The sequence below is a fragment of the Amblyraja radiata genome, chromosome 8 (assembly GCF_010909765.2).
Source record: "Amblyraja radiata isolate CabotCenter1 chromosome 8, sAmbRad1.1.pri, whole genome shotgun sequence".
Taxonomy (NCBI): Eukaryota; Metazoa; Chordata; class Chondrichthyes; order Rajiformes; family Rajidae; genus Amblyraja; species Amblyraja radiata.
Genome location: NC_045963.1, coordinates 49264197 through 49291220, shown reverse-complemented (window position 1 = coordinate 49291220; position 27024 = coordinate 49264197). Strand labels below are relative to the sequence as shown.

The window sequence follows — 27024 nt, the reverse complement described above, 5'->3', positions numbered from 1 at the left end:
TCTTTTAAAATCTAAAATATGCTTACTGTTAATTGGTTGCTATTAATGATTTTGCTACATTGAATTCATTGGCTATGGAACATTTTAAAGATTACGAGGTTATGAAATGTGCTATATAAATGTTAGTTCTTTCTTTTGAATTAGGTTGGTCTTGCACACTGTACGTTGAATCAGCCTGTATGTCAATGGTTGCTTTATTTGCACACGAGTGAGTTTCAATGCATTTTAGTAGGACAAGTTAACATGATGGCTACATTTACTATTTTCCTATCTGCATCTCTGCTTTTGTGTCAAAGCTCGGCTTTCTACTGCTCTGTGACTCGAGCATCATGATGAATTCAGTGACCCAAAGGCATACAACAGAATAATAAATAAGATCAAAGATGAGATACTCTTTTCCTGTTCCTTGGGGCTTTGATGTGTTTTGCAACAAAATGTTTTCTTTGGGGTGACTTGAATGCATTGTTATTTATCCCTGCTCCTGCACGAAGCCTGCTTCAAGAAGATTGATTTGCTGTCGGGCTGCCAACCACTCTGAACGTTAAAACTTCAAGGTCGACAATAAAAATGTATTTCGAAGAGTTAGTGAGGACCTCCTCCTCAAAGATCTCAGGATTATTAAAAAAAAGACATGTAATTTACAAGCAGGTGACCCCGCATTGCAAGAAAACAGCCTTTATCATAATTTTATACATTCATAACTATGTCATTTGCGCATGCATCAAGAAATGCAACTTGAATAAAATAAAATTTTGGGCTAATTTCATTTTTTACACTTAAATTCCGTGAAAGGCTATTCCGTATCTCAAATTTTTGGGTAGTGGTTTGTGAAATCTGTAAGGGTGAATTACTGTTACCTGAATGTGGGATTCACCTGTAATCGCCTTTCAAAATGTCCCAAAATATTTCTTTTTGTCTTTTTTGTAGAGTAGTCAGTGTTATAAAGTAGAAAATTACACAGCTAATTTACATACAACAAATTCCTGTGAACAACAATGTGATATTGTCCAAATAATCTATAATTAATAGTATTGGTGAAGAGAGAAATATTAATGAGAATTCTGAAGGTTATGATGATAACTGTTCTGTTTTGTGTCCACTCGGGAGAGCAAATACGGATTAGGCTTTACTCCTCATTTGAAGGACACCATCATTACATGAGGATACCACCCCAAATGACAACATAGATTTTTATGCTTGAGTTTTAGAAGAATGTGCCGGGTACTTTTACATTTTCCAGGAAATTATCACTGGTGAGGGAAGTTGAAGATATAAGTGCATAATGAGCAATTTTAGTAAACCCCCCACCCCTTGTCAAGTAATCGATGCAACCAAACCCAACATCCTATCTGATTCTACTCTCTGTTGAACAACATTTGTCAGAATAAAACATTGGTGCCACATTCATATATTCACATGGGCTTTGTGTCGAGAATATGAAATTAAAACTACCCTAGCGGTCTAGAACATTACAAGGGGCACAACCTTATTAAATGAGTTGGGCCACTCAAGAACAAAATCAAAAATACATGAAATCTGGGATACAGTCCATAACAAGGCAGTAACATTTAGGCCTTCAAGGTGGAATTTTGTTCAGTAAGGTTCATTTTGGACTGCGCTGTCCTCCGACACTCTGCTAGAGGGGTAGACCTCAGGGCCCTCAACAACAGCACATTGAACTGGCTACAGTGCCTGGAGGGTGTTATATAACCTCTGCTGCCTCAAACGCAAGAAGATGTGAGGTACCAAGAGGCATGGAGCATTGAATGGGAATGCATTGCAGATTGGGAGTAGTTTTATTGAATTGAAGAGTCATAGCAAAGAGTCATGGCTAACTGCCTTCGATTCCTGATGTTGCTATGTGGACGTAAGAATGGACCCATAAAGAATACATGTTTTAAGTTTTGACTATTCTTCCCTGAAGCCAATGGACTAGTTGCAAAAGTTCCATGCATGTCACTGCTTCCATTTTGGGAAATTTATTAAAAAACTTCGATATCCTGCCATTTTTCCACTGAGCACAGCCTTCTCCTTGAAGCAAAGGATTGGTTTTCATACTGGATCTTAGATGATAATTAATGACATTGTTTGAGAGAGGCACAGATAGATGTGTTGGCATGGGCCAGAGATACAGCATGGACATTTGATTAGGGAGGGCCTGCCATTTTAACACCTGCCTTAAAGAAACTATTACAAGCTATTATTTCAAAGGTCTTTTATTGTCACGTGTACCAATTAAGGTACAGTGATATGCGAATGTGATTTTTAAAGATGTTATTAGTAGACCCCTGAGGAAACCCAGGTAATCAAGCATAATCAATGTTGTTTTGGCACTAACGCCTGTGGTGATGAAGTGCTTTGAGAGGTTGATCATGGCGCAAATCAACTCCTACCTCAACAAAAACCTGGACCCACTGCAGTTCGCTTACCGCCACAACAGATCAACGGCGGATGCGATCTCGCTGGCTCTCCACTCCGCTCTGGACCACTTGGACAACAAAAACTCATATGCCAGGCTGTTATTCATTGATTACAGCTCGGCATTTAATACAATCATCCCCTTCAAGCTGGTTACCAAACTCGCAGAACTGGGTCTCTGCGCATCCCTCTGCAATTGGATCCTCAACTTCCTCATTCACAAACCACAGTCTGTTCGTATTGGTGGAAATGTGTCAGACTGGATAACAATCAGCACGGGAGCACCTCAAGGCTGCGTGCTCAGCCCCCTGCCGTACTCACTCTACTCATGACTGCGTAGCCGGTCATAGTGCGAACTCCATCATCAAGTTTGCTGACAACACCACTGTTGTGGGACGTATCACTGATGGGGATGAGTCAGAGTATAGAAGAGAGATTGAGCGACTGTCCATATGGTGCCAGCACAATAACCTGGCCCTCAACACCAGCAAAACCAAGGAACTGATTGTGGACTTTGGAAGGAGTAGGTTGGGGACCCACAGTCCCGTTTATATCAACGGGTCGATGGTTGAAAGGGTCAAGAGCTTCAAATTCCTGGGCGTGCACAGCTCTGAAGATCTTTCTTGGTCCGAGAACACTGATGCAATTATTAAGAAAGCACATCAGCGCCTCTACTTCCTGAGAAGATTACGGAGAGTCAGTTTGTCAAGGAGGACTCTCTCTAACTTCTACAGGTGCACAGTAGAGAGCATGCTGACCGGTTGCATCGTGGCTTGGTTCGGCAACTTGAGCGCCCTGGAGCGGAAAAGACTACAAAAAGTAGTAAACACTGCCCAGTCCATCACCGGCTCTGACCTCCCTTCCATCGAGGGGATCTATCGCAGTCGCTGCCTCAAAAAGGCTGGCAGTATCATCAAGGACCCACACCATCCTGGCCACACACTCATCTCCCTTCAGGTAGAAGGTACAGGAGCCTGAAGACTGCAACGACCAGGTTCAGGAAATCTACTTCCCCACAGCCATCAGGCTATTAAACTTGGCTCGAACAAAACTCTGAACATTAATAGCCCATTATCTGTTTATTTGCACTCTATCAGTTTATTTATTCATGTGTGTATATATTTATATAATGGTATATGGACACACTGATCTGTTCTGTAGTCAATGCCTACTATGTTCTGTTGTGCTGAAGCAAAGCAAGAATCTCATTGTCCTATCAGGGACACATGACAATAAACTCTCTTGAATCTTGAATTTTGATTTGATTATTTGCTGGCACCCACAAGAGATGCAACACATGAACTTACACCACTTTCCTTCCACCATCCAGGAACCCAAACAGTCCTTCAAGTGAGGTACCAATTCATTTTCACTCCTTCCAGTGTTGGACAAAGTAGTAAAAGCAAAAAACTGGAACGTTGTGTTAAACTAAAATAAATTGACAGTTTGGCCTAAACTGAAGTAATGTATCCAATTCAGTGCTATACAAAATTATTAGGACACAAATGAAGGTTTCCGCTCATTGAGGCTATGCTGACTTTGGAAGGAGCATGCAATGGGTTTATCGGAACTGATTTAGGGCTGCAGGATTCCACTAATGTGGACAGATTAGGGAACCTCGGATTTTTCTCTTTGGAGCAGAGAAGGTGAAAAGCGGAATTGACAAGTCCTGAATCATGAAGAGTTTAAATACACTAAAAAAAATTAATTAGTCCCATTGGTTTAAGAGTTCATGGCGAAAGGTCACAGATTTAAAGTGACGTAAAAAGGAGTAACAAGAGGAAAATCTTTTTGATACCACGTGGTTATATTTTGGATTTGCTGCTTAATTTCCATTGCTTCTTCAAAATAGAGAATTAAGAAATGATGGAAAGAAGGGGGAAATGCAGGATAATGGAGAAAGAGCGAGGGTGCGGACTAGTGGGATGTCTTTCTAATGAGTTGTAGATCAAAGGATCAAATGGGCTTCTCCTGTACTTGGATTCTTAATTTTATAATGCAACTATCCAAGACTAAATAGTGGGAGCAGGAGGATCAAGAATCCAGATTCCTTTTGGATTATTTATGTTATGGATATTTAATTGTCATGGTTAAGTGCATATGGTAGGAGAATCTTTGAGCTCAGTGAACTAATGTATTCTATGTTTGTCATTGCTCTGACAGAGCCAATATTTATTTGTTTCTGTTATGTTTGCCCCACTTTAGTCACAACAGAAGTGCATCGTAGGCTTTGCCCTGGTGTGCTGTTTTGCCATTTCTGTTGCACTGATATTTTCAGCTGTGGATATTCCAGGTAGGAGCAGCAACGCAGAAGACATTACAGAGGACAACTGCAATAGGAATTGCCGGTAAGAGACAACAAAATAATTCGTTTCTTGAGGCATATCTATGGATATGTTGATCCTAATTTATGTTCTCTTATTTCACCTTTTTACTGAATTGGTTCACAGTGCAGCCATTATCAGACTGGGCTCCACACATCCTGGCTCTACACTTTTCCTTCATGCTAGGTATCTCAGTGGAGCCCAGTCCACTATAAAAAAAATGCTCACAACTGATGCTGGGATCTTGGATCAGTGTCGGGACATTTGCTTATTTTGCACCTTCAGATGCATTAAGATTGTTTGTAGCCCAACCAACACTGTCCCAACTAAGATTGATTTGCAGAATGCGGACTAATACTTACAATTGCACCTTTTTCTAACTGCGGGACATGGCAGCTCACCAGGCAATATAGAGTGGTAACAGTACCTGGTCTACCACATTGTGTATGGTCATATTTATCAAAATAAATACACTGAAATCCTTTTTCAAATTTTCTTGCCATTGAGGCAGGTTCGATTGTGTAAGGCTTTTGTCAACTGCTTATGATCTGTTTGATTAGTTGACATGACATTTTTGAGATTCAATGTTTCCTTTCCATGTGCTAAGCTCTTTCTTGACCTTATTGATTTGTTAAACTTGGTTATCGTTGACATTTATACAAGGCATTTAACAACTCATTTCTTATACATTTATTTCATAAAATCCAGACTTCAGCCACATTTGCTTAAGTGCTGGGAGTGAACTAACAGTGGTACTTAGAACAATATAAATGGTAGTTAGAAGCTGGCTGTTCTAAGTAGTGGTAGTGTCAAGATATCAAATGACATTTATTGTCATATTCATGAGTACATTGAGGTACAGGTCCAATGAAAATCCTGGATGCAGCAGTATCACAAACATGTCGACTCTGACAGCACAAAGAACATAAAATTAAACATAAATTATACAAGATAATGAAAAGTAAAAGATTGTGCAAAACAAGGCATTAATGCAAAAACACAATTAGAAGCAAGTTAATGGTAGTGACAAGACCAGGTCTGTAGTGTTCTGTTGCTGAGGTAGGATTGGGATCATTCAGATTAGCTCAATAACCTGATGGTTGTAGGAGATTAACTGTCCCTGAAAGTGGTAGTGTGGGACTTCAGGGTTCTGTGACTCATGCTTGATGGTAACAGTGAAAAGAGGGCATGGCGAAGATCCTTTGTCTTCTTGAGCCAGTGGCTCATGTAGATGCTTTTGATGGTGGGGAGGTCTGTGCTTGTGATGGACCAGGCTGACTCCAGCACTCTCTGCAGTCTCTTGCATTCCTATGCCGAACCAAGCCAAGATGTCTCCAGTCCGGATACTTTCTACAGTGCATCTGTCAACGTTTGTTGGAGTATTCGGGGACATGACAAATCTTTTTGAACTTCTAAGAAAGTAGAGGCACAGGCATGCCTTCTTTATGATTATATCTATGTGTTGGGTCTAGGACAGGTCATCCAAGATGTTAACGCCCAGGAATTTGAACTCTGTGCGAATTCTTTCCACTACCGACCCACCAGTGAAAACTGGCAGGTACACAAAATTGCTGGAGGAACTCAGCGGGTGCAGCAGCATCTATGGAGCGAAGAAAATAGGCGACGTTTCGGGCCGAAACCCTTCTTCAGACTGATAGGGGGTGGGGAAGGAAAGAAGGACAAAGGGAGGAGGAGGAGGAGCCCGAGGGCGGGCGGATGGGAGGAGACAGCTAGAGGGTGAAGGAAGGGGAGGGGGGGAGGGGACAGCACGGGCTAGCCAAATTGGGAGAATTCAATGTTGATGCCAAGGGGACGCAAGGACCCCAGACGGAATATGAGGTGCTGTTCCTCCAATTTCCGCTGTTGCTCACTCTGGCAATGGAGGAGACCCAGGACAGAGAGGTCGGATTGGGAATGGGAGGGGGAGTTGAAGTGCTGAGCCACCGGGAGGTCAGGTAGGTTATTGCGGACTGAGCGGAGGTGTTCGGCGAAACGGTCGCCCAACCTACGCTTGGTCTCACCGATGTAAATCAGCTGACATCTAGAGCAGCGGATGCAGTAGATGAGGTTGGAGGAGATACAGGTGAACCTTTGTCGCACCTGGAACGACTGCTTGGGACCTTGAATGGAGTCGAGGGGGGAGGTGAAGGGACAGGTGTTGCATTTCTTGCGGTTGCAACGGAAAGTGCCCGGGGAGGGGGTGGTGCGGGAGGGAAGTGAAGAATTGACGAGGGAGTTGCGGAGGGAGCGGTCTTTGCGGAAGGCAGACATGGGGGGAGATGGGAAGATGTGGCGAGTGGTGGGGTCACGTTGGAGGTGGCGGAAATGGCGGAGGATTATGTGTTGTATTTGCCGGCTGGTGGGGTGAAAGGTGAGGACCAGAGGGACTCTGCCCTTGTTGCGTGTGCGGGGATGGGGAGAGAGAGCAGTGTTACGGGGTATGGATGAGACCCTGGTGTGAGCCTCATCTATGGTGGCGGAGGGGAATCCCCGTTCCCTGAAGAACGAGGACATTTCCGATGCCCTAGTATGAAATGTCTCATCCTGGGAACAGATGCGGCGTAGGCGGAGGAATTGGGAGTAGGGGATGGAGTCTTTACAGGGGGCAGGGTGGGAAGACGTGTAGTCCAGATAGCCATGTGAGTCAGTGGGTTTATAATGTATGTCGGTCAGGAGTCTGTCCCCTGCGATGGAGATGGTGAGGTCAAGGAATGGTAGGGAAGTGTCTGAAATCGTCCAGGTGTATTGGAGTGCCGGATGGAAGTTGGTGGTGAAGTGGATGAAGTCAGTCAGTTGTGTGTGGGTGCAGGAGGTGGCACCAAAGCAGTCGTCAATGTAGCGGAGGTAGAGGTCGGGGATGGGGCCCTGGTACGCATTGAACAAGGATTGTTCAACGTACCCGACAAAGAGGCAGGCGTAGCTGGGGCCCATGCGTGTGCCCATAGCTACGCCTTGGGTTTGGAGGAAATGGGAGGAGTCAAATGTAAAGTTATTGAGGGTGAGGACCAACTCCGCTAAGCGGAGGAGAGTGTCAGTGGCTGGGTATAGGTTGCTCCTCTGGTCGAGGAAGAACCGGAGGGCTCTGAGGCCATCCTGGTGGGGGATGGAGGTGTAGAGTGACCGGACATCCATGGTGAAGATGAGGGGGTGAGGGCCCAGAGAGTGGAATGCGTTGAGGCGGCGGAGAGTGTCTGAGGTGTCTAGAACATAGGTGGGGAGGGATTTGACCAAGGGGGATAGGATGGAGTCAAGGTATGTGGAGATGAGTTCGGTGGGGCACGAACGAGCAGAGACAATGGGTCTGCCGGGAGAGCCGGGTTTGTGGATTTTGGGGAGAAGGTAAAAACGGGCCGTGCGGGGCTGGGGAACGATGAGTTTGGAGGCTTGGTCAGGTAGGGCGTGGGAATTGATGAAGTCGGTGATGGTGCTAGAAATGGTGGCCTGGTGCTCGTCAGTGGGGTCATGGTCCAAGGGTAAGTAGGAGGAGGTGTCCGAGAGTTGGCGCGTGGCCTCAGCTTTGTAGAGATCGACGCGCCAGACTACCACGGCAACTGGCATATGGACAAATTACCATGGAAACCAAGGAAGATTTAGAGCATATCTAACGACAGGGGTTGCAGTGAGATAGAATGCACTCCCTGGTTCAGAATATGAGATAGAAACTGTTGACTTCAAGGTTAGTTGTGGCTTGTGATAGTTTTCCCTTCCCTTCCCATCACCTTGCACATATATTCTCCAAATGATATAGCATCGCAGGGCATAGAAATTGAATAAGGCTCTTCAGCCCGTCTAATTTGTACATCCATTCAGTGAAAATGTATAGGCTCTATCTGCATTTTAACAACTGCTTGCTTGGCTCAATATCTCTTTATAGCTGCAAAAAAAAAAATCTGCTAGTCTCCAATTTAAACCTGGAGCAACTTTGCGATATCCACTTCGAGTTATTTTGCAGATCTTATCACAGTCTTGGTCCAAACGCAGACAGAGGTGAGGTGAAAATGACTCTCCTAGAAATCTAGGTAGCCTAGAGAGTGTGACATCAAGGAGCCCTGACAAAACTCAAGCCTCAATGGGCATCAATGGATTGAATTATGTGAGGTAAGGGAAACAAGTAGAGTAGCTATGGAAACTATGAGATTCAAAGAAGAGGAAGTACTGACACTTTTGAGAAATATAAAAGTGGATAAGTCTCCAGGTCCGGACAGGATATTCCCTAGGACATTGAGGGAAGTTAGTGTAGAAATAGCAGGGGCTATGACAGAAATATTTCAAATGTCATTAGAAACGGGAATAGTGCCGGAGGATTGGCGTACTGCGCATGTTGTTCCATTGTTTAAAAAGGGGTCTAAGAGTAAACCTAGCAATTATAGACATGTTAGTTTGACGTCAGTGGTGGGCAAATTAATGGAAAGGATACTTAGAGATAATATATATAAGCATCTGGATAAACAGGGTCTGATTAGGAACAGTCAACATGGATTTGTGCCTGGAAGGTCATGTTTGACTAATCTTCTTGAATTTTTTGAAGAGGTTACTCGGGAAATTGATGAGGGTAAAGCAGTGGATGTTGTATATATGGACTTCAGTAAGCCCTTTGACAAAGTTCCTCATGGAAGGTTGGTTAAGAAGGTTCAATTGTTGGGTATTAATGGTGGAGTAGCAAGATGGGTTCAACAGTGGCTGAATGGGAGATGCCAGAGAGTAATGGTGGATGGTTGTTTGTCAGGTTGGAGGCCAGTGACTAGTGGGGTGCCACAGGGATCCTGTTGTTTGTCATGTACATCAATGATCTGGATGATGGTGTGGTAAATTGGATTAGTAAGTATGCAGATGATACTAAGATAGGTGGGGTTGTGGATAATGAAGTAGATTTTCAAAGTCTACAGAGAGATGTATGCCAGTTGGAAGAGTGGGCTGAAAGATGGCAGATGGAGTTTAATGCTGATAAGTGTGAGGTGCTACATCTTGGCAGGACAAATCAAAATAGGACGTACATGGTAAATGGTAGGGAATTGAAGAATGCAGGTGAACAGAGGGATCTGGGAATAACTGTGCACAGTTCCCTGAAAGTGGAATCTCATGTAGATAGGGTGGTAAAGAAAGCTTTTGGTGTGCTGGCCTTTATAAATCAGAGCATTGAATAAAGAAGTTGGGATGTAATGTTAAAATTGTACAAGGCATTGGTGAGGCCAATTCTGGAGTATGGTGTACAATTTTGGTCGCCTAATTATAGGAAGGATGTCAACAAAATAGAGAGAGTACAGAGGAGATTTACTAGAATGTTGCCTGGGTTTCAGCAACTAAGTTACAGAGAGAGGTTGAACAAGTTAGGGCTTTATTCTTTGGAGCGCAGAAGGTTAAGGGGGGACTTGATAGAGGTCTTTAAAATGATGAGAGGGATAGACAGAGTTGACGTGGATAAGCTTTTCCCACTGAGAGTAGGGAAGATTCAAACAAGGGGACATGACTTGAGAATTAAGGGACAGAAGTTTAGGGGTAACATGAGGGGGAACTTCTTTACTCAGAGAGTGGTGGCTGTGTGGAATGAGCTTCCAGTGAAGGAGGTGGAGGCAGGTTCGTTTTTATTATTTAAAAATAAATTGGATAGTTGTATGGACGGGAAAGGAATGGAGGGTTATGGTCGGAGCGCAGGTATATGGGACTAGGGGAGAATACGTGTTCGGCACGGACTAGAAGGGTCGAGATGGCCTGTTTCCATGCTGTAATTGTTATATGGTTATATGGTTATAAGGGGAAAACACACCAGTGGCTGGAATGAATCATTGCAGAAAGACACTGTGGTTGTTGGAGATGCTATTATCCCAGCTCCAGTACATTGCTGCTGAAGTTCCTCTGGGCAGTGTTTTCACAATTTAACTGATTTTAGATGCTTCTTCAGACCATCATGAGGGCTGAACTGGGGATGTCCCTGATTGCATAGTTCCATTCCATTTGCAACCTCTCAGCAAATGAAACAGCTCATGCCTGAATGCAGCAAAACTTGGACTAATTGCAGACGTGGGCTGATAAGTTGTAAGTGACATCCACGTCACAAAAATGTCAAGCAACGGCCATCAGCAAAGAGAGAATAACCATCTGCCCTTGACATTCAAGGACATTACAATGGCCGAGTCTCCCATGGTCAATATCCTGTGGATCACCCTTGACCAGAAACTTATTTGGACCAGCTGCATAAACACTGTGGCTACCAGAGCAGGCAAGGACTGGGTATCTTGTGTTAAGCAGCTCACTTTTTAACACCACAAGACCTATACATCATCTACAGGAATATATTAGACACATATGAAAGGACGAGTGCTGAATTAACAAGAAGCTTGATACCTTCCAGGAAAGAATAGTTGTGTATGTTCTCCGGAAATGCTGCCTGACCCACTGAGTTACTCCAGCAGTTTATGTTTTGTTTTTTTAAGGAAAATAGCCATTTTGATTCATATGCAGATAACACTAAAGTGGGTGACATTGTAGATCGCGATGATGGCTGTCGAAAATTGCAGCAGGATCTTGATCTGTTAGGCAGGTGGGCTGATGAATGGCTGATGGAATTTTATACAGAAAAGTGCGAGGTGTTGCATTATGGGAACTCTAAGCAGGGCAGGACCTATACAATGAATGGCACGGCTCTGGGGAATGTGTAGAGCAGAGTAAATATACGCAGAGTACAAGAGTGCAAGTACATATTTCGTTGAAAGTGGTATCACAGGTAGATAGGATGTCAAGAAGGCTTTTGGCACATTAGCCTGCATCATTCAAGGTATTGAGTATAGAAGGTACACAAAAATGCTGGAGAAACTCAGCGGGTGCAGCAGCATCTGTGGAGCGAAGGAAATAGGCAACGTTTCGGGCCGAAACCCCAAGGGTTTCGGCCCAAAACTTCCCTATTTCCTTCGCTCCATAGATGCTGCTGCACCCGCTGAGTTTCTCCAGCATTTTTGTGTACCTTTGATTTTCCAGCATCTGCAGTTCCTTCTTAAACATATTGAGTACAGAAGTTGGGAGGTCATGTTAAGGTTGTACAGGACATTGGGGAGGCCACATTTGGATTATTGTGTTCAGTTATGGCCACCCTGTTATAGGAAAGATGTTGTCAAGTTTGAAAGGGTACAGAGAAGATTTAAGAAGATGTTGCCAGGACTCGAGTGTCTGAGTGACAGTGAGAGGTTGAACAGACTGAGTGGGTTGGGTTACCATTGACCCTGATTTTCACATTCCAGCAATGACAACATCCGTTCCCTAAAACACAACCCTTGACAGGGACTTAGAATCTCCAAACATTTTCCTTGGCTGTCCTTCAGTTCCTATTTTGCAATTCTAGTCCTGGCCTTTAATCTACTCACAGGAGCATAGTTCTGAACAATACATGGTTATTGCACTGAATATTGGATGCTCAATATTTCATGAGTGCATATTTTTCATTTGTGTGTAGCAAACGCAGGCTATTTAAAAATTGGTGCTCTCTGTTCTGATTAAGAATATTCTAATGGGACTATTTTGCATTTTTGTGTGAGCGAAAGGAAAGCATTTGAAAAAAATAAAGAATTTAAAAAAAAAATCTTGAGCAATTCTGCATTTCTCTCTAGGGTCCATCTTGTGGAAAACATTCCAGATGGCCTGGACGACATTAACAATGCTACTAGGCGCATCCCATTGTTTCAAGGATGGATAGATTTGCTGGATGCTGCTTTGTACAGTGTTGACATTGTCTCTTCCAATTGGGCTCTGAGGAATGGGAAACTGGACCACAACCATTCCTTGTCCCACAGGGTAAGTGGCACAACTGATCCAGCTATTCGAGGAAGAAACTGCAGTTTAAAAAATGCAATCAGATGCCAATATCATGACCATAGGTGCATTGTTATCAGCAAAGCCTGAATACTGCAGCATTGGTGTTTGCTGCAAAACATGACATTTTTAAAGAAAGGTGCGATATAATCTCATTAGTCTCTGAAAAAAATGAGTCTTCACAGAAAAGCTGACAGGCACTGACCTGGAGAGAAAGCTGGCTAATAATTGGCGATCTTCTGGGATTTAATTTTTACACTTTAAAGACAGCAGACTGGAGAGTGAATGCTGCAGCTGCAGTAAGACCCAGATGGGCATTTGCTCGTTTTCTGCAGTACATTCATTCTAGTCTCTGTACTGAAGTATCCAGAGTGACATTGACTCCTTGGACTCGAGGCTTCGGTGTGAAGGCTGAGCAATGGAAAGATATGGCAAATTCTCTCCGATTTTCCTCTTTAGTCTTATTGTGATCTGGATGGCAGTTTGGGTTTCTCCCACATCCTGCAGGAGATCATTGAGAGCAACAGTAGCTGCATGACTGTGGCACCACGAATGGGCAGCAGGGAACGATGGAGACAGGGAGAACTTGTAGGATACTTGATAGTAAGGGGGACAAACAGGATATTCTGTGGTCACATAATAGATACCAGGATGGTATGTTGCCTCCTGGGTGCCAGGATCAAGGATATCTCTAAGCAGGTGCAGAACATTCTGAAGGGAATGGTAACCAGCAGAGTTTGTTGTACATATTATTACCAATGACATGGGGTAGAACAGGAGATGACGTCTTGCAGAGTGAATATAGGGAGGAAAAGAGCAGTACCCACAAGGGTAGTAATCTCTGGAATACTTCCGGTGCCACGTGTAGGGGTAGGAATAAAAGGAGAGGGCTGATGAATGTATGGCTGAGGAGTTGGTGCAGTGGGCAAGGGCTCAGGATTTTGGGGCATTCGGATCTCTTCAAAGCCAGAGGTGACCTGCACAAGAGGGCTGGGTTGAAGCTGTCCTGGAGGGGGGACCAATATCCTGGCAGGAAAATTTGTGAGAACTATTCAGCTGGTTTTAAACTAGAATGACGGGGAAGTGGTAAAGCAGTAGTGAAGCAGAGGAGAAGTAGGGGAGTCCTAAAGTCCGAAGGAAATAGGTAATGTTTCGGGCCGAAACCCTTCTCCAGCTTCCATCAGTCTGAAGAAGGGGTTCGGCCCGAAACGTTACCTATTTCCTTCGCTCCATAGATGCTGCTGCACCCGCTGAGTTTCTCCAGCATTTTTGTGTACCTTCGATTTTCCAGCATCTGCAGTTCCTTCTTGAACATATTCCCTATGTTGGGGGAGTCCAGAACCAGGGCCATAGTTTGAGAATAAGGTGTAGGCTATTTAGAACGGAGGTGAGGAAAAACCTTTTCACCCAGAGTTTTGAATCTGTGGAATTATCTGCCTCAGAAGGCGGTGGAGGCTGATTCACTGGATGCTTTCAAGAGAGAGTTAGATAGAGCTCTTAAAGATAGCGGAGTCAAGGGATATGGGGAGAAGGCAGGAACGGGGTACTGATTGTGGATGATCAGCCATGATCACAGTGAATGGCGGTGCTGTCTCGAAGGGCCAAATTGCCTACTCCTGCACCTATTGTCTATTGTGAGTGGGGAAAGATTTAAAAGGGACCCGAAGGGCATCTTTTTCACATAGATGGTGGTGCACACATCGAATAAGCTGCCAGAGGGTGTGGTGGAGTTGGGTACAATTGCAACACTTGAAAGACACTTCGACATGTACATGGATAGGAAAGGATTGGAGGGATATGGGCCAAGTCCTAGCAAGGGGAATTAGCTTGGTTAGACAACTTGGTCAACATAGAGCAGTTGGCCCAAAGACTCTTTTCATACTGTATGATTATTTGATACTAATTTAGATATATCATGCCACTTTCATTGAACTGTGGGCATGAATGCCAAAGTCTCTCTGTTTATCAGCATTCCTTTGCACCCTATTTACTCGATATGTCCAACCTCTACATGACTTAATGAAATGCATCACCTTGCCCTTGCAGGGAATAAAATCATTTTGCCAATGTTCCACTGAACTTTCCATTTGATGAACATGATGAATGACACGTTGTCTGATGAGCGTACCATCCAGAACTCATTGCCTGTAGGGATTGTGGATGCAGAAGCAAACCGGCCTTTCAAAAAGGCTACGCATACTTGTTTTGTATACCATTCAAAAATCTTGCTTAACGAACTGTAGGTTTGATTATGATTTGGACGAGGGAATTGAATGCAACATCTCCAAGTTTGCAGATGACACGAAGCTGGGGGGCAGTGTTAGCTGTGAGGAGGATGCTAGGAGGCTGCAAGGTGACTTGAATAGGCTGGGTGAGTGGACAAATGCATGGCAGATGCAGTATAATGTGGATAAATGTGAGGTTATCCACTTTGGTGGCAAAAATAGGAAAGTAGACTATTATCTGAATGGTGGCCGATTAGGAAAAGGGGAGATGCAACGAGACCTGGGTGTCATGGTACACCAGTCATTGAAAGTAGGCATGCTGGTGCAACAGACAGTGAAGAAAGCAAATGGTATGTCAGCATTCATAGCAAAAGGATTTGAGTATAGGAGCAGGGAGGTTCTACTGCAGTTGTACAGGGTCTTGGTGAGACCACACCTGGAGTATTGCGTACAGTTTTGGTCTCCCAATCTGAGGAAGGACATTCTTGCCATAGAGGGAGTACAGAGAAGGTTCACCAGACTGATTCCTGGGATGTCAGGACTTTCATATGAAGAAAGACTGGATAGATTTGGCTTGTACTCGCTGGAATTTAGAAGATTGAGGGGGGATCTTATAGAAACTTACAAAATTCTTAAAGGGTTGGACAGGCTAGATGCAGGAAGATTGTTCCCGATGTTGGGGAAGTCCAGAACAAGGGGCCACAGTTTAAGGATAAGGGGGAAATCTTTTAGGACCGAGATGAGAAAAACATTTTTCACACAGAGAGTGGTATTCTCTGCCACAAAATGTAGTTGAGGCCAGTTCACTGGCTTTTTTTTTAAAGAGGGAGTTAGATGTGGCCCTTGTGGCTAAATCGATCAGGGGGTATGGAGAGAAGGCAGGTACAGGATACTGAGTTGGATGATCAGCCATGATCATATTGGATGACGGTGCAGGCTCCAAGGGCCGAATGGCCTACTCCTGCACCTATTTTCTATGTTTCTATTAGTGGGAACATCCATCACATTTATATTCCTATTCCCTGTTGCAAGGTCTAATTTAGAGCCTATTTGCAAAAACTCACAATTAAGTAGTTTGTTGACTACTCAAACAGCATGAGAATGTAAATGCTTCAAAAAGTGCACTCTGCTGCTGGGCAACATAAAGCACAACTACATCTGCAGGGAACTCAAAGGATTGATAGCATAATTCAATTTCCATTATGATGAATCTGATTTGCATGAGCTCCCACTCGGCAGAAAATGAACAACTGCAAATAATTCATAACAATGAAACGAAATATAAATAACATAAAAATGGGATAAATTCAAGAACAATGCATCAGCATAAATAAGGCATATTGAAATTACACTGTAATATATTTTGAGATTTGGAAATTCACTTTTTCTGATTTAAAATTGTCTTTACCAGGGTGAAAAGATATTTGAGAAGCTACTTCAGCTGCAGTCTCGTAACATTGCGCTGCGAGTCCCAGTCAATAAATTCCAGTATGGGTCCCAGGACACAAAAGAACTGAAAGCCAATGGTAAGTGGAAAATCGTCTTTGGTCCCATGGCACAGCTTTTCTTGAGGCTGCTCTATAATGCATCAGTTAGCAATAGATTCCACCCACAACTCCTTGAATAATAGTAACTCTCCAAATGCCCAATATGACCCAAAAATAACATGGGATAGAAGCCCACTCTGCTTCTCAGTTAGCGACATCTTTATATGCTTTTTTTTGCATATAGGTAACAGTCCGATTTAACTGAGAGGTAGTTTAAAATCCTAACTGGGAGAGGTGATTTTAGTTTAATTCTCATTTTTTTCCAATGTGGTAACCTCTACCTTGGGAATCAGGGATTGGCGTACCTCAGTCAGGGAACTGAGGAATTGTTTGTGTTTGTGGAGTGCTCTGTGGATGAAATATTTACATCGAGTAAATAATAATAATAATACATTTTATTTATGGGCGCCTTTCAAGAGTCTCAAGGACACCTTACAAAAATTGAGCATGTAGAGGAAAAACATGTAAGGGGAATGAAATAAATAGTAGAGACATGACTAGTACACAAAGTAAAGACAGAATTCAATACAAAGATTGTGTGTAAAGATTGTGTGTAAATAAATCCAGTGGCAGAATTAGATTTATTTATTTAATCTCTATGGAAATGACACTAGAATGTGCATTTAAATGTTTTGATCTCAACTATTTTGTAATGAACACAGTAATGGAAGTTTCAGAATCTGTTGGAACTGATAACTTACATTATCATTGGGAGATCATGATACCCGATAATCACCAATATTCATGCCCTTTACTCTTTCTCAAGAACAAGTCTCTAAACAGTTAAATAAAGAACTTCATTAGAAAAAGTCCTCAATGTCCCAAAGCACTTTCCAACAATAGCTTATGGTGTAGGCTTTATTGTAGTACAACAAATATGGTAGACTATTTGCTTACAGCAAGCATGAGATATGGCACCATATCAAACAAATAGCTTCACTTGCTCCATGGTACTTGAGATAGCTTGAGATGTGTGTAAATGTGCATTCATTTTTTTTCTTCAGATTCACTCAGATGCCTAAAACAAGCAAGTTGTCAATTCAAGCAACCACAAACATTGTCAAACCTGCATTTCCATTTGGAACACCTGCTATAAATGATCCACATCAACAGCAAACTTCAGTAATTATGATCAGGAGTAGTTGCATTATAATCTCTTTAGTCATCCATACTTGCAGCTGGCTCATAATTCTCTCAGTCGGCTTACATCTGCACTTGTGCACTGGGTTTCAGTCATAGCTGTAATTACGCTAGCAGTGTTAACCCTTGTTGGAGTAATTTTTGTCACCAAATAATGCCTCATCTGCACTACAACTGACTACAAAAATGTTTTTTCTTAAGTTCAAAAGCACCTATCTTAATTGCTTATTGCATGAGAAACTCGCTTGTCTGAAAGTGCCTAAAGATAGGTATGCCTTGGAACTAAATGAACTTTCTTCCGGCAATATTCTAAACAAGGGAAATTATGTCATTAAATTCGCTTCCAATTGCAAACATTTCGCTGGTGAAACTCGATTTGCAATTAGAATTGTCCCATTGGATTTCCTGTGTGGTGCAATTTAACTCAGAAATAATTGAAATCATATTCACCTCCAGAAATAATCAATTTTTATCCAGGAAGTATTGACTAAAGCTACGCCATGTGCATTAATTAGATGTTCCTGGTTTTTTGAAATTCTAGAGTTTAATAAACTATGTTGACACAGGTGCTTTTGTGAAATACATCAATATGGCTCCCATTATCGGCGGAAAGCTTCATTCGTCTTTCTGGGTGGTGGACAGAAAGCACATTTACATTGGCAGTGCGCACATGGACTGGCGCTCTCTAACTCAGGTAATTTTTGTCTGATAGCCAGACCAATGGATAATTGCATGCAGTTTAACATTTGAATATGGTCAAATTTCCATGGACAACTAGTCCAAGCCAGTTTACAAGTGCAATGGATAGAGGAATATTGAACAAGAGATTTTGAATAACACGCATACATACTTGATGAAAAATAATGTGGAATAGATATGTGTTGGTAAAAACTAACTGAAAAGCAAAAATAAGTTGCTATGACTGGCTCAGTGATAGGATAAATGTAGGTTGAGTTGCTTTAGACTGGCTTATCTGACTATTGCTGGGAAATAATGCTATGGCTTAATGAGGTTGAACAAATGGTTAACAAATAAATCTTGGTTGATTTGTTCAGCCTCATTACCTCTCAGTAAAATTTGGTAAAATTAAGAAGCTCAACACCATTCAGGAGAAAATGGCCAGTGTGATTGGCATTCCATCTAGTATCCTAAACATTCTTTCCCTCCACCAATGTATCATGTTGCTGCTTTAAGTACTACTTACAAAATCCATCTCACTTTTTTTCCTAGCCTACTCTGACACAGCCTCCAAAGTACAGTGCCCCTATGCCAAAGGAACAAGGGCAGCAGACTTAAGGGAATATTACTAACTGCAGGTTCCCCACCACTCCTCCCCCAAGTTAGTCAGAGAGGAGTTAATCTGTGGAACTCATTGCCACAGAGGGCTGTGGAGGCCAGGTCAGTGGATATTTTTAAGGCAGAGATAACCAAATTCTTGATTAGAACGGGTGTCAAGGGAGAGATACAATACAATACAATTCAATTTATTTGTCATTTGGACCCCTTGAGGTCCAAACGAAATGTCGTTTCTGCAGCCATACATTACAAAACAAAAAAACCCGAGACACAACACCGTTTACACAAACATCCATCACATCGTTGTGATGGAAGGCAAAAAAAACTTATCTCTCCACTGCACTCTCCCCCCCGATGTCAGAGCCAGAGTCAAAGTCAAAGCCCCCGGCTGGCGATGGCGATTGTCCCGCGGCCATTAAAGCCACGCCGGGTGATGCAAGGTCGCGCACCGGGTCTAGTTGTTAGAGCCCCCGGCGCGCGCTCGCAAAGTCCCGCGGCCATTCCAAGCCGCGCGGGGCGGTGCTGTAAGGCCCCGCTCCAGGTGCTCTTCAACCCCGCAACTCGGGCGGGAGAAGCCGCCGTTGCGGAAGCCCCGAAAAGCGGTCTCCCAGCAGGGACCCGCGGGCTCCCGGTGCCGCCGTCCGCCAAACTCGCAGTTGCAGCCTCCGAATCTCCGTGGGTCGGGTCGCAGCAGCGCTCCACCACAGCTCCACCCGCTCCGGACTCGGCCAGCCCCGTGACGGTGAGTAGTCGGCAGCTCCGCAGCTGGAACCCCAGGTCGTTCCTGCTGGAGGCCGCTCCACGTTGCAGCCCCAACGACAACGGAGACCCGACAAAGAAAAGGTCGGGTCTCCCGTGCAGGGAAAGATTTTAAAGTTACCCCCCCCCACCCCCACCCCCACACACACATACCCCAACAAAAAAAATAATAAAAACTAATAAAATAAAAAAATAATAAAAACATCAGCCATGATTGAATGGCAGAGTACACTTGATGGGCCGAATGGCCTTATGCTACTCCTATAACTTGTGAAGTTAGACACCATCCACACATGAAACAATGTCATTCCTTCATCATCAATAGATTTGAATTCTGCAGCTCACTATTCATCAGAAAGACTCCAAGAATTCAAGAAATGAGTTCACCACCACCTTCTCAAAGGCAATTAGAGATGAGAAATAAATGCTTGCGTCACTCGTATCCTGAAAAATGATTAAATGAAAAGAAACTTTGACTGATTTCTCATATAATGGAAGGCCAAAACAAGATAATATCTATGATAATTAGTAGTATTATTCCTTGTGAAGGCTGTGCATTAAAGATTCTTATTCTCTTAAATATTTTGTATTTTCATCACAATGCTCAGGGTTAGGTGGCAGCAATAAATCCAGATCAGTTTATTGAAAGACAGCTGAATGAAAGCTGCTGTTTGTTCACCTTGGGGAAAATACTTATTGCAGTGGGGAATAAAACTCTTGACACTTTTACAGTTTGGCTGGGGACAGGAGAATAATTCAAGTTCAAGATTCGAGTGAGTTTATTGTCATGTGTCCCTGATGGGACAATGAAATTCTTGCTTTGCTTCAGCACAACAGAACATAGAAGGCATGACTACAGAACAGATCAGTGTGTCCATATACCATTATATAAATATATACACACATGAATAAATAAACCGATAAAGTGCAAATAACAGATAATGGGTTATTAATGTTCAGAGTTTTGTCCGAGCCAGGTTTAATAGCCTGATGGCTGTGGGGAAGTAGCTATTCCTGAACCTGGTCGTTGCAGTCTTCAGGCTCCAGTACCTTCTACCTGAAGGTAGCAGGGAGATGAGTGTGTGGCCAGGATGATGTGGGTCTTTGATGATACTGCCAGCCTTTTTGAGGCAGCGACTGCGATAAATCCCCTCGATGGAAGGAAGGTCAGAGCTGATGATGGACTGGGCAGTGTTTACTACTTTTTGTAGTCTTTTCCTCTCCAGGGCGCTCAAGTTGCCGAACCAAGCCACGATGCAACCAGTCAGCATGCTCTCTACTGTGCACCTGTAGAAGTTAGAGAGAGTTCCCCTTGACAAACAGACTCTCCGTAATCTTCTCAGGAAGTAGAGGCGCTGATGTGCTTTCTTAATAATTGCATCAGTGTTCTCGGACCAGGAAAGATCTTCAGAGATGTGCATGCCCAGGAATTTGAAGCTCTTGACTCTTTGATATAAACGGGACTGTGGGTCCCCATCCTACTCCTTCCAAAGTCCACAATCAGTTCCTTGGTTTTTCTGGTGTTGAGGGCCAGGTTATTGTGCTGGCACCATATGGACAGTTGCTCGATCTCTCTTCTATGCTCTGACTCATCCCCATCAGTGATACGTCCCACGACAGTGGTGTCGTCAGCACACTTGATGATGGAGTTCGCACTATGACCGGCTAAGCAGTCATGAGTATAGAGTGAGTACAGCAGGGGGCTGAGCATGCAGCCTTGAGGTGCTCCCGTGCTGATTGTTATCGAGTCTGACACATTTCCACCAATACGAACAGACTGTGGTCTGTGAATGAGGAAGTCGAGGATCCAATTGTAGAGGGATGCGCAGAGACCCAGTTCTGCGAGTTTGGTAACCAGCTTGGAGGAGATGATAGCATTAAATGCCGAGCTGTAATCAATGAATAACAGCCTGACATATGAGTTTTTGTTGTCCAAGTAGTCCAGAGCGGAGTGGAGAGCCAGCGAGATCGCATCCACCATTGTTCTATTGTGGCGGTAAGCGAACTGCAGTGGGTCCAGGTTTTTGTCGAGGTAGGAGTTGATTTGCGCCATGATCAACCTCTCAAAGCACTTCATCACCACAGGCGTTAGTGCCACAGGTCGATAGTCATTGAGGCACGTCACCTTACTCTTCTTGGGCACTGGTATAATTGATGCCCTTTTGAAGCAGGTGGGAACCTCAGACCTCAGAAGTGAGAGGTTGAAAATGTCTGTAAAAACTCCAGCCAGTTGGTCCGCACAGGTTTTTAGAACACGACCGGGTATACCATCAGGTCCAGGTCCTTTTCGAGGGTTCACCCCTCTGAAGGATTTCCTGACGTCGGCCTCTGTGACTGAAACTGAAATACTATCACAGCGAATGGGACATCTGTGTTCTCCCTATCAAAGCATGTGTAAAACGCATTGAGCTCATCAGGGAGTGATGTTTCGCTGACATTTCGAGCTGCCTCCTGATTTTGCCTTGTAGGAGGTGATTGCATTCAGGCCATGCCACAGCTGCCGAACATCTGTCTCATCCTCCAGCTTGGAGCAGAAGTCCCTTTTGGCCTTTTTGATGGCCTTACCAAGGTCGTATCTGGACTTCTTGTAGATCACTGTATCATCAGACTGGGTTTCCACCATTGTGGTCGCAACGAAAAAAAACAAGGAGGAGAAGCGGATTTGTACCGCACACGTGCTGGACGGGTTAGCAGGCCACCCATTAGATACGGTGATTTTGTGTAACTATCTAAACTTTCCCATATGCGTTATTAACGTTCCAGTTCCTATATTACTTAGCCACCATGTTCCCACGTATCTATGCTTTATTTTGTTTCTACAAGGAAAGATGTAGATTGGTTATTTCCTACTAACCAATTGTAATGCTTGTTAGTAGTTGCTCCGCCTAATATGTGATTCATATTACCAAGAGCTTGCCTAAGCCATTCAGCCTGAATAGCTGCTAGGAACTGTAATGTCCTGCAGACCGATGCTGTAAGTGGACTTTAATAAACATGTGTTGTATCTTGATGTGTGTTTGACTCGACTCATAACACTCAGTACCTGTACATTGTATCTCAGTTGCAACATAAACCTAAACTAGTGTGAATGCGTAATCAAGAGTCAAGAGAAACAAGAGTGTTTTTATTGTCATATGTCCCGAAATAGAACAATGAAATTCTTACTTACAGCAACACAACAGATATAAAAAGATAGTACTCTGTAAAACTCACAATAAAAAACAAAAAAAACTTCAATATATATATAAAAAATACAAACTGACAAATAAACAAACAATAATAGTGCAAAATCAAAAAAGAATAATGCCCCCAAGTCTATATAGTTCAGAGCCTATTTGGAGGTTGCAGTGTTGATGGTTTAGGGTTGATGGTTAGCATTAATCAACTTGCTGGGCTGAATGGTCTGTTTCCATTCTGTATCAATTAATCAATCGTCACTCTCGTTGTTTTCTCCAGTATTTCCTAGTGTCTTTGATATTACAATGTATTCCACAACTATGTTAATTGTTGTCCCTGTTTATTGATCTATATTTTTTCCTTTAAATATATATGATTTGCTCCTCAAAGTAAGTTTTGGTGCTCCTCAGTGGCATTTGAACAGCTGTGGTTGAGGTAAAGGCGCTACACTTCAAAAGCTGAAGACTTTCCACTTCACTGTGAATTAGCTGGCATAGGTGTGTGATTTCCAGTTGCTGAAGTGCACATTGTGGGAGAGGGTAAGATTGAAACTTCCTCATGTGGATTAAGCAGTTGTCACTTCACATCCACAGATGAAGGAGCTGGGAATTATTATGTACAATTGTAGCTGCCTGGCTCTGGATCTGCACAGAGTCTTCTCAGTGTACTGGCAGCTGGAGTTCCGAGACTCAGTGCCTGAAATCTGGTCGAAGAAACTGTTTGCCATCTCCAGTGAACATTCGCCTCTCAAGTTACAGCTGAACGAGGTTGAAGCTGAGGTCTACCTGGCCGTGAGTAGAATTTTGGTTCTTGTTATTGTGACAGAGCATCCATGAGTAGTTGTAGAACAATGTATTTGATTTTCTCCTTAAACTGCAAGTCTTGGTGCACCTCAGTGGTGCGTGAACAGCTATGGTTGAAGTAAAGGGCCCACATTTCACAGGTTGTAGGCCAGCAGCATAATCAAGGATGAGTCTCACCCTCTCACACTCTCTCTTCTCCCCTCGCCATCAGACAGGTACAGAAATGTGAAAACTCACACCTCCAGATTCAGGGACAGTTTTTTCCCAGCTGTAATCAGGCAACGGAACCATTCCATCAACAACTGGAGAGTGGCACTGAGCTACTAACTATCTCATTAGAGAATCTCAGATTATCTTTAATCAAACTTTACTGGACTTTATCTTGTACTAAATGTAATTCCCTTTATCATGTATCTACATTGTGGATGGCTTGGTTGTAATCATGTATTGTCTTTCCACTGATTGGTTAGCGAACAACAAAAGCTTAAAGGGCCTGTCCCACTATGGCAACCTTATTTGCGAGTTTAGGAGAGTGTCATGGTCTTGTTGTGTCGCCGAAAATTTGGCATCCTTCGACTAAGTAGAAGACCTCCTTCGACTATGTAGAGAACCTCCTACGATGATGTTGAAGACTAGTTTCTACTATCTACGATTTAATCGGCGATGCTCTCGGGATAATTGGACACCCCATAGTGGAGACTGAAGACGACCACCTTCGACTTCAGACGACTACACGGAAATCAAACTATGACAAGCTACGAGTGGCTACAGCTCAAATGATCATCTAAAAAAAAATGATGTCATGTTTACAATGTTATTTCACTATAAAATGGCTTGCAGGGTGTTGTTTACAATCATCCGGAGCCATGTGTGCAAGGGAGGAATTTGTGAAGAAAATGCTTGCAATATAAATACAATCCTGCTGCTTGCAGCAGCCTTTCTGCTTGTACAGCCGAAAGGCAGACGCACAAGAACAAGAGGTGAAGAGGAAGCCCAAGAAGAGGTCTCAGTGGGTGAAGCCCCTCTTCTAAAGGAGATTCAGGTTGGGACAGTCTGAAAACCTGATAAATGTGCTGCACGAAGAAGATTTGGCTGCTTTTAAAAACTTTTTTTCCTCAACGAGCCATTGAAACGAGCAAAGGCGATATACTAACACTACGACTATCTCGACTACCTTCGATTACCTACGATAACATGCCGACCTATTACGACCTACGTCGACTAAACCTACGACTAAAAGTAGCGATTTTCTCCATGCCGACCAATTTTTGCTCGCAGAAAAATTTTCAGCATGTTGAGACATTTTACGCGACCAAACTGAGGCCGCGAGTAGTAGCCACTATCCTCTTGACCATGAAGGAGACTTACCAGTAACCACCTACGACCATGTGTCGACCATGCTGCGAGCTTGTGGCGAGCGCAGACTCTCCTAAACTCGCCAATAAGGTCGCCATAGTTTATACTGTACCTCGGTACACGTAACAATAAACTAAACTAAAATAAACTAAATTAGTTTGTGAAATTACGCATTGAACATTATGAGCATTGTACACTGAGAGTGCAGTTGGAAGTGAGTTTTTCATGTTCAAGGCAGGGCAGTACTGACCTATACAGAGGAAGCCTGAAATCCCAGCCCAGCACTGTCCTGCAAAGCCAATCACTAACTGACGTGCACTTGCATTGTTCCTGAGAGCCGTCCACATCTGAGTCAGTAGAAACTTCTTGTGGGTGATTTCTTTAAATGTGGAGTATCTGTTGAGCACTTGATTGATTCCACACTTGATCCCAGGTCAGGACTTGGTCATGTGGCAGAGGAGTCCAAGGGCAATGATTGCAGATTCTGTTGGGGAGGACAAATGTACACATAAATATGTACAAAGTCACAGACACCTACTGGCCCTCCTGTAGTGGAATTCAAATAACGTTGAGATGGAATACAGGAAGGAGATAGAAAATTAGTAGCATTGTGTCAAGATAGAACCTGGCCGTGAATGCCAGCAAAATGAAGGAGCTGGCTATTGACTTCAGGAAGCGGAGTGGAGAACATGCCCTTGTTTGTATCAGTGGATCTAAAGTGGAGATGGTCTCTTCTCCACTCTCCCGTTGAGCAGAAGATACAAAAGCCAGAAATCCTAACCAGAAGATTCAAGAGCAGCTTCTTTCCTACTGCTATCAGACTCTTGAAGAGATCTCTCATATGCTAAGGATGAATTTCAAGATCCCACTGCTCAAATTATGCCTGGTCAAGTTCATTTACCACTTCAAGGCTAAAGCTGGTGTTGGAAATTGCAGGTGAGTGTAGGCTTCAAGGGAAACTGCTGAATGTGAATTAGAAGCTGAGCATTGTCAAAGTTAATGTATGATCTACTTCCAGGTACACCCACTGCAATGGGTGACAGAAGACATGAGGCACCTGGAAGGCCTGCATCTCTGGTGTGAGAAATTCAAATTGGTTCACTATGCTAGAAGGTCTGAGATGATTAGCTAAAAATAGTACAAAACAGACCCAAGTTCACATGGCATCCAATAGTTTCCCCCCTATTTGGGGCTGGTGACCAGCTGTTAATCTCAGCCTACTCACACTAGCTGTGGGCTAAATTGAAATAAAATTATGAATCCTAGACCTTGCGATTATCAGCATTTGACATTGACTAAGTCGCATTTTCTTTTCCAATAGACCTCTCCGGCCCTTCTGTGCCCCAATGGCCGTACCAGTGACATCGATGCTGTTCTCAGGGTTATTGCCAGTGCCAGGAGATTTATACACGTAGCTGTCATGGATTTTCTGCCTCTTATCAACAACACCAATGTTCTGAGGTTAGTTAGTCTTGCATGCTTTCAATGATAATTTAGATAATTTATAGTTGGTAGTACTTAAATTGCAAACTCTCTATACATTTGCATTGGCTCTAATGTCACTGTAGACGGCTTGCTAAACCATGAACTAAACCATGAGGTTCTAAATTTCATTCCTGTTTCATGGTGAACTAGGATTAAGTAGTGCTTGAATTCACATCAATTGGCAATCTGGGAAAGTAAATGGAGGGAAAGTAGGGTCTCAACTCCTAACTTATTCCATGCAAGAATTACCTCAAACGTATCTGATTTGGATTTGATAGTTTCATAGTTTGTTGCTGGTCACAAGTAAAGAGATGGGAACTTGGGTGATGTGATGGCATTTTATAGGCAAACCCCAGCATCAGGTAATCTTTTCAAAAGAGGGATAAAGGTACAGTGGGTGGCTGGGGTTGCAAAATACATTTTACAAACTGTAGAAACAAGGAACTGCAGACGTTGGTTATACCGAAGATAGACACAAAGTGCTGGGGAAACTCAGTAGGTCAGGCAGCATCTCTGCCTGAAAAGGATAGGTGACGTTTTGGGTTGGGACCCTTCCTCAGAGTCTGCGGAAGGGCCCTGACCCAAAACATCACCTATCCTTTGTCTCCAGAGATGTTGCCTCACCCGCTGGGTTGCTCCAACACTTTGTGTCAATCACACTTTACAAACTGGCTGGGGTAAATCTCACACCAGT

The 27024-nt window shown here is 43.3% G+C and overlaps 1 protein-coding gene across 1 annotated transcript in view; it reads left to right on the top strand.

Annotated features, from left to right (window-relative positions):
- Positions 1 to 27024, top strand: part of pld5 (phospholipase D family member 5) — a 77377-nt gene that overhangs the window by 13357 nt on the left and 36996 nt on the right. Inside the window, exons 2-7 of the mRNA XM_033025842.1 lie at positions 4624 to 4766; positions 12341 to 12524; positions 16179 to 16293; positions 18021 to 18148; positions 23280 to 23477; positions 26167 to 26306. Coding sequence (XP_032881733.1) covers positions 4624 to 4766; positions 12341 to 12524; positions 16179 to 16293; positions 18021 to 18148; positions 23280 to 23477; positions 26167 to 26306 — 908 coding nt within the window. The remainder of the gene's footprint in view (positions 1 to 4623; positions 4767 to 12340; positions 12525 to 16178; positions 16294 to 18020; positions 18149 to 23279; positions 23478 to 26166; positions 26307 to 27024) is intronic.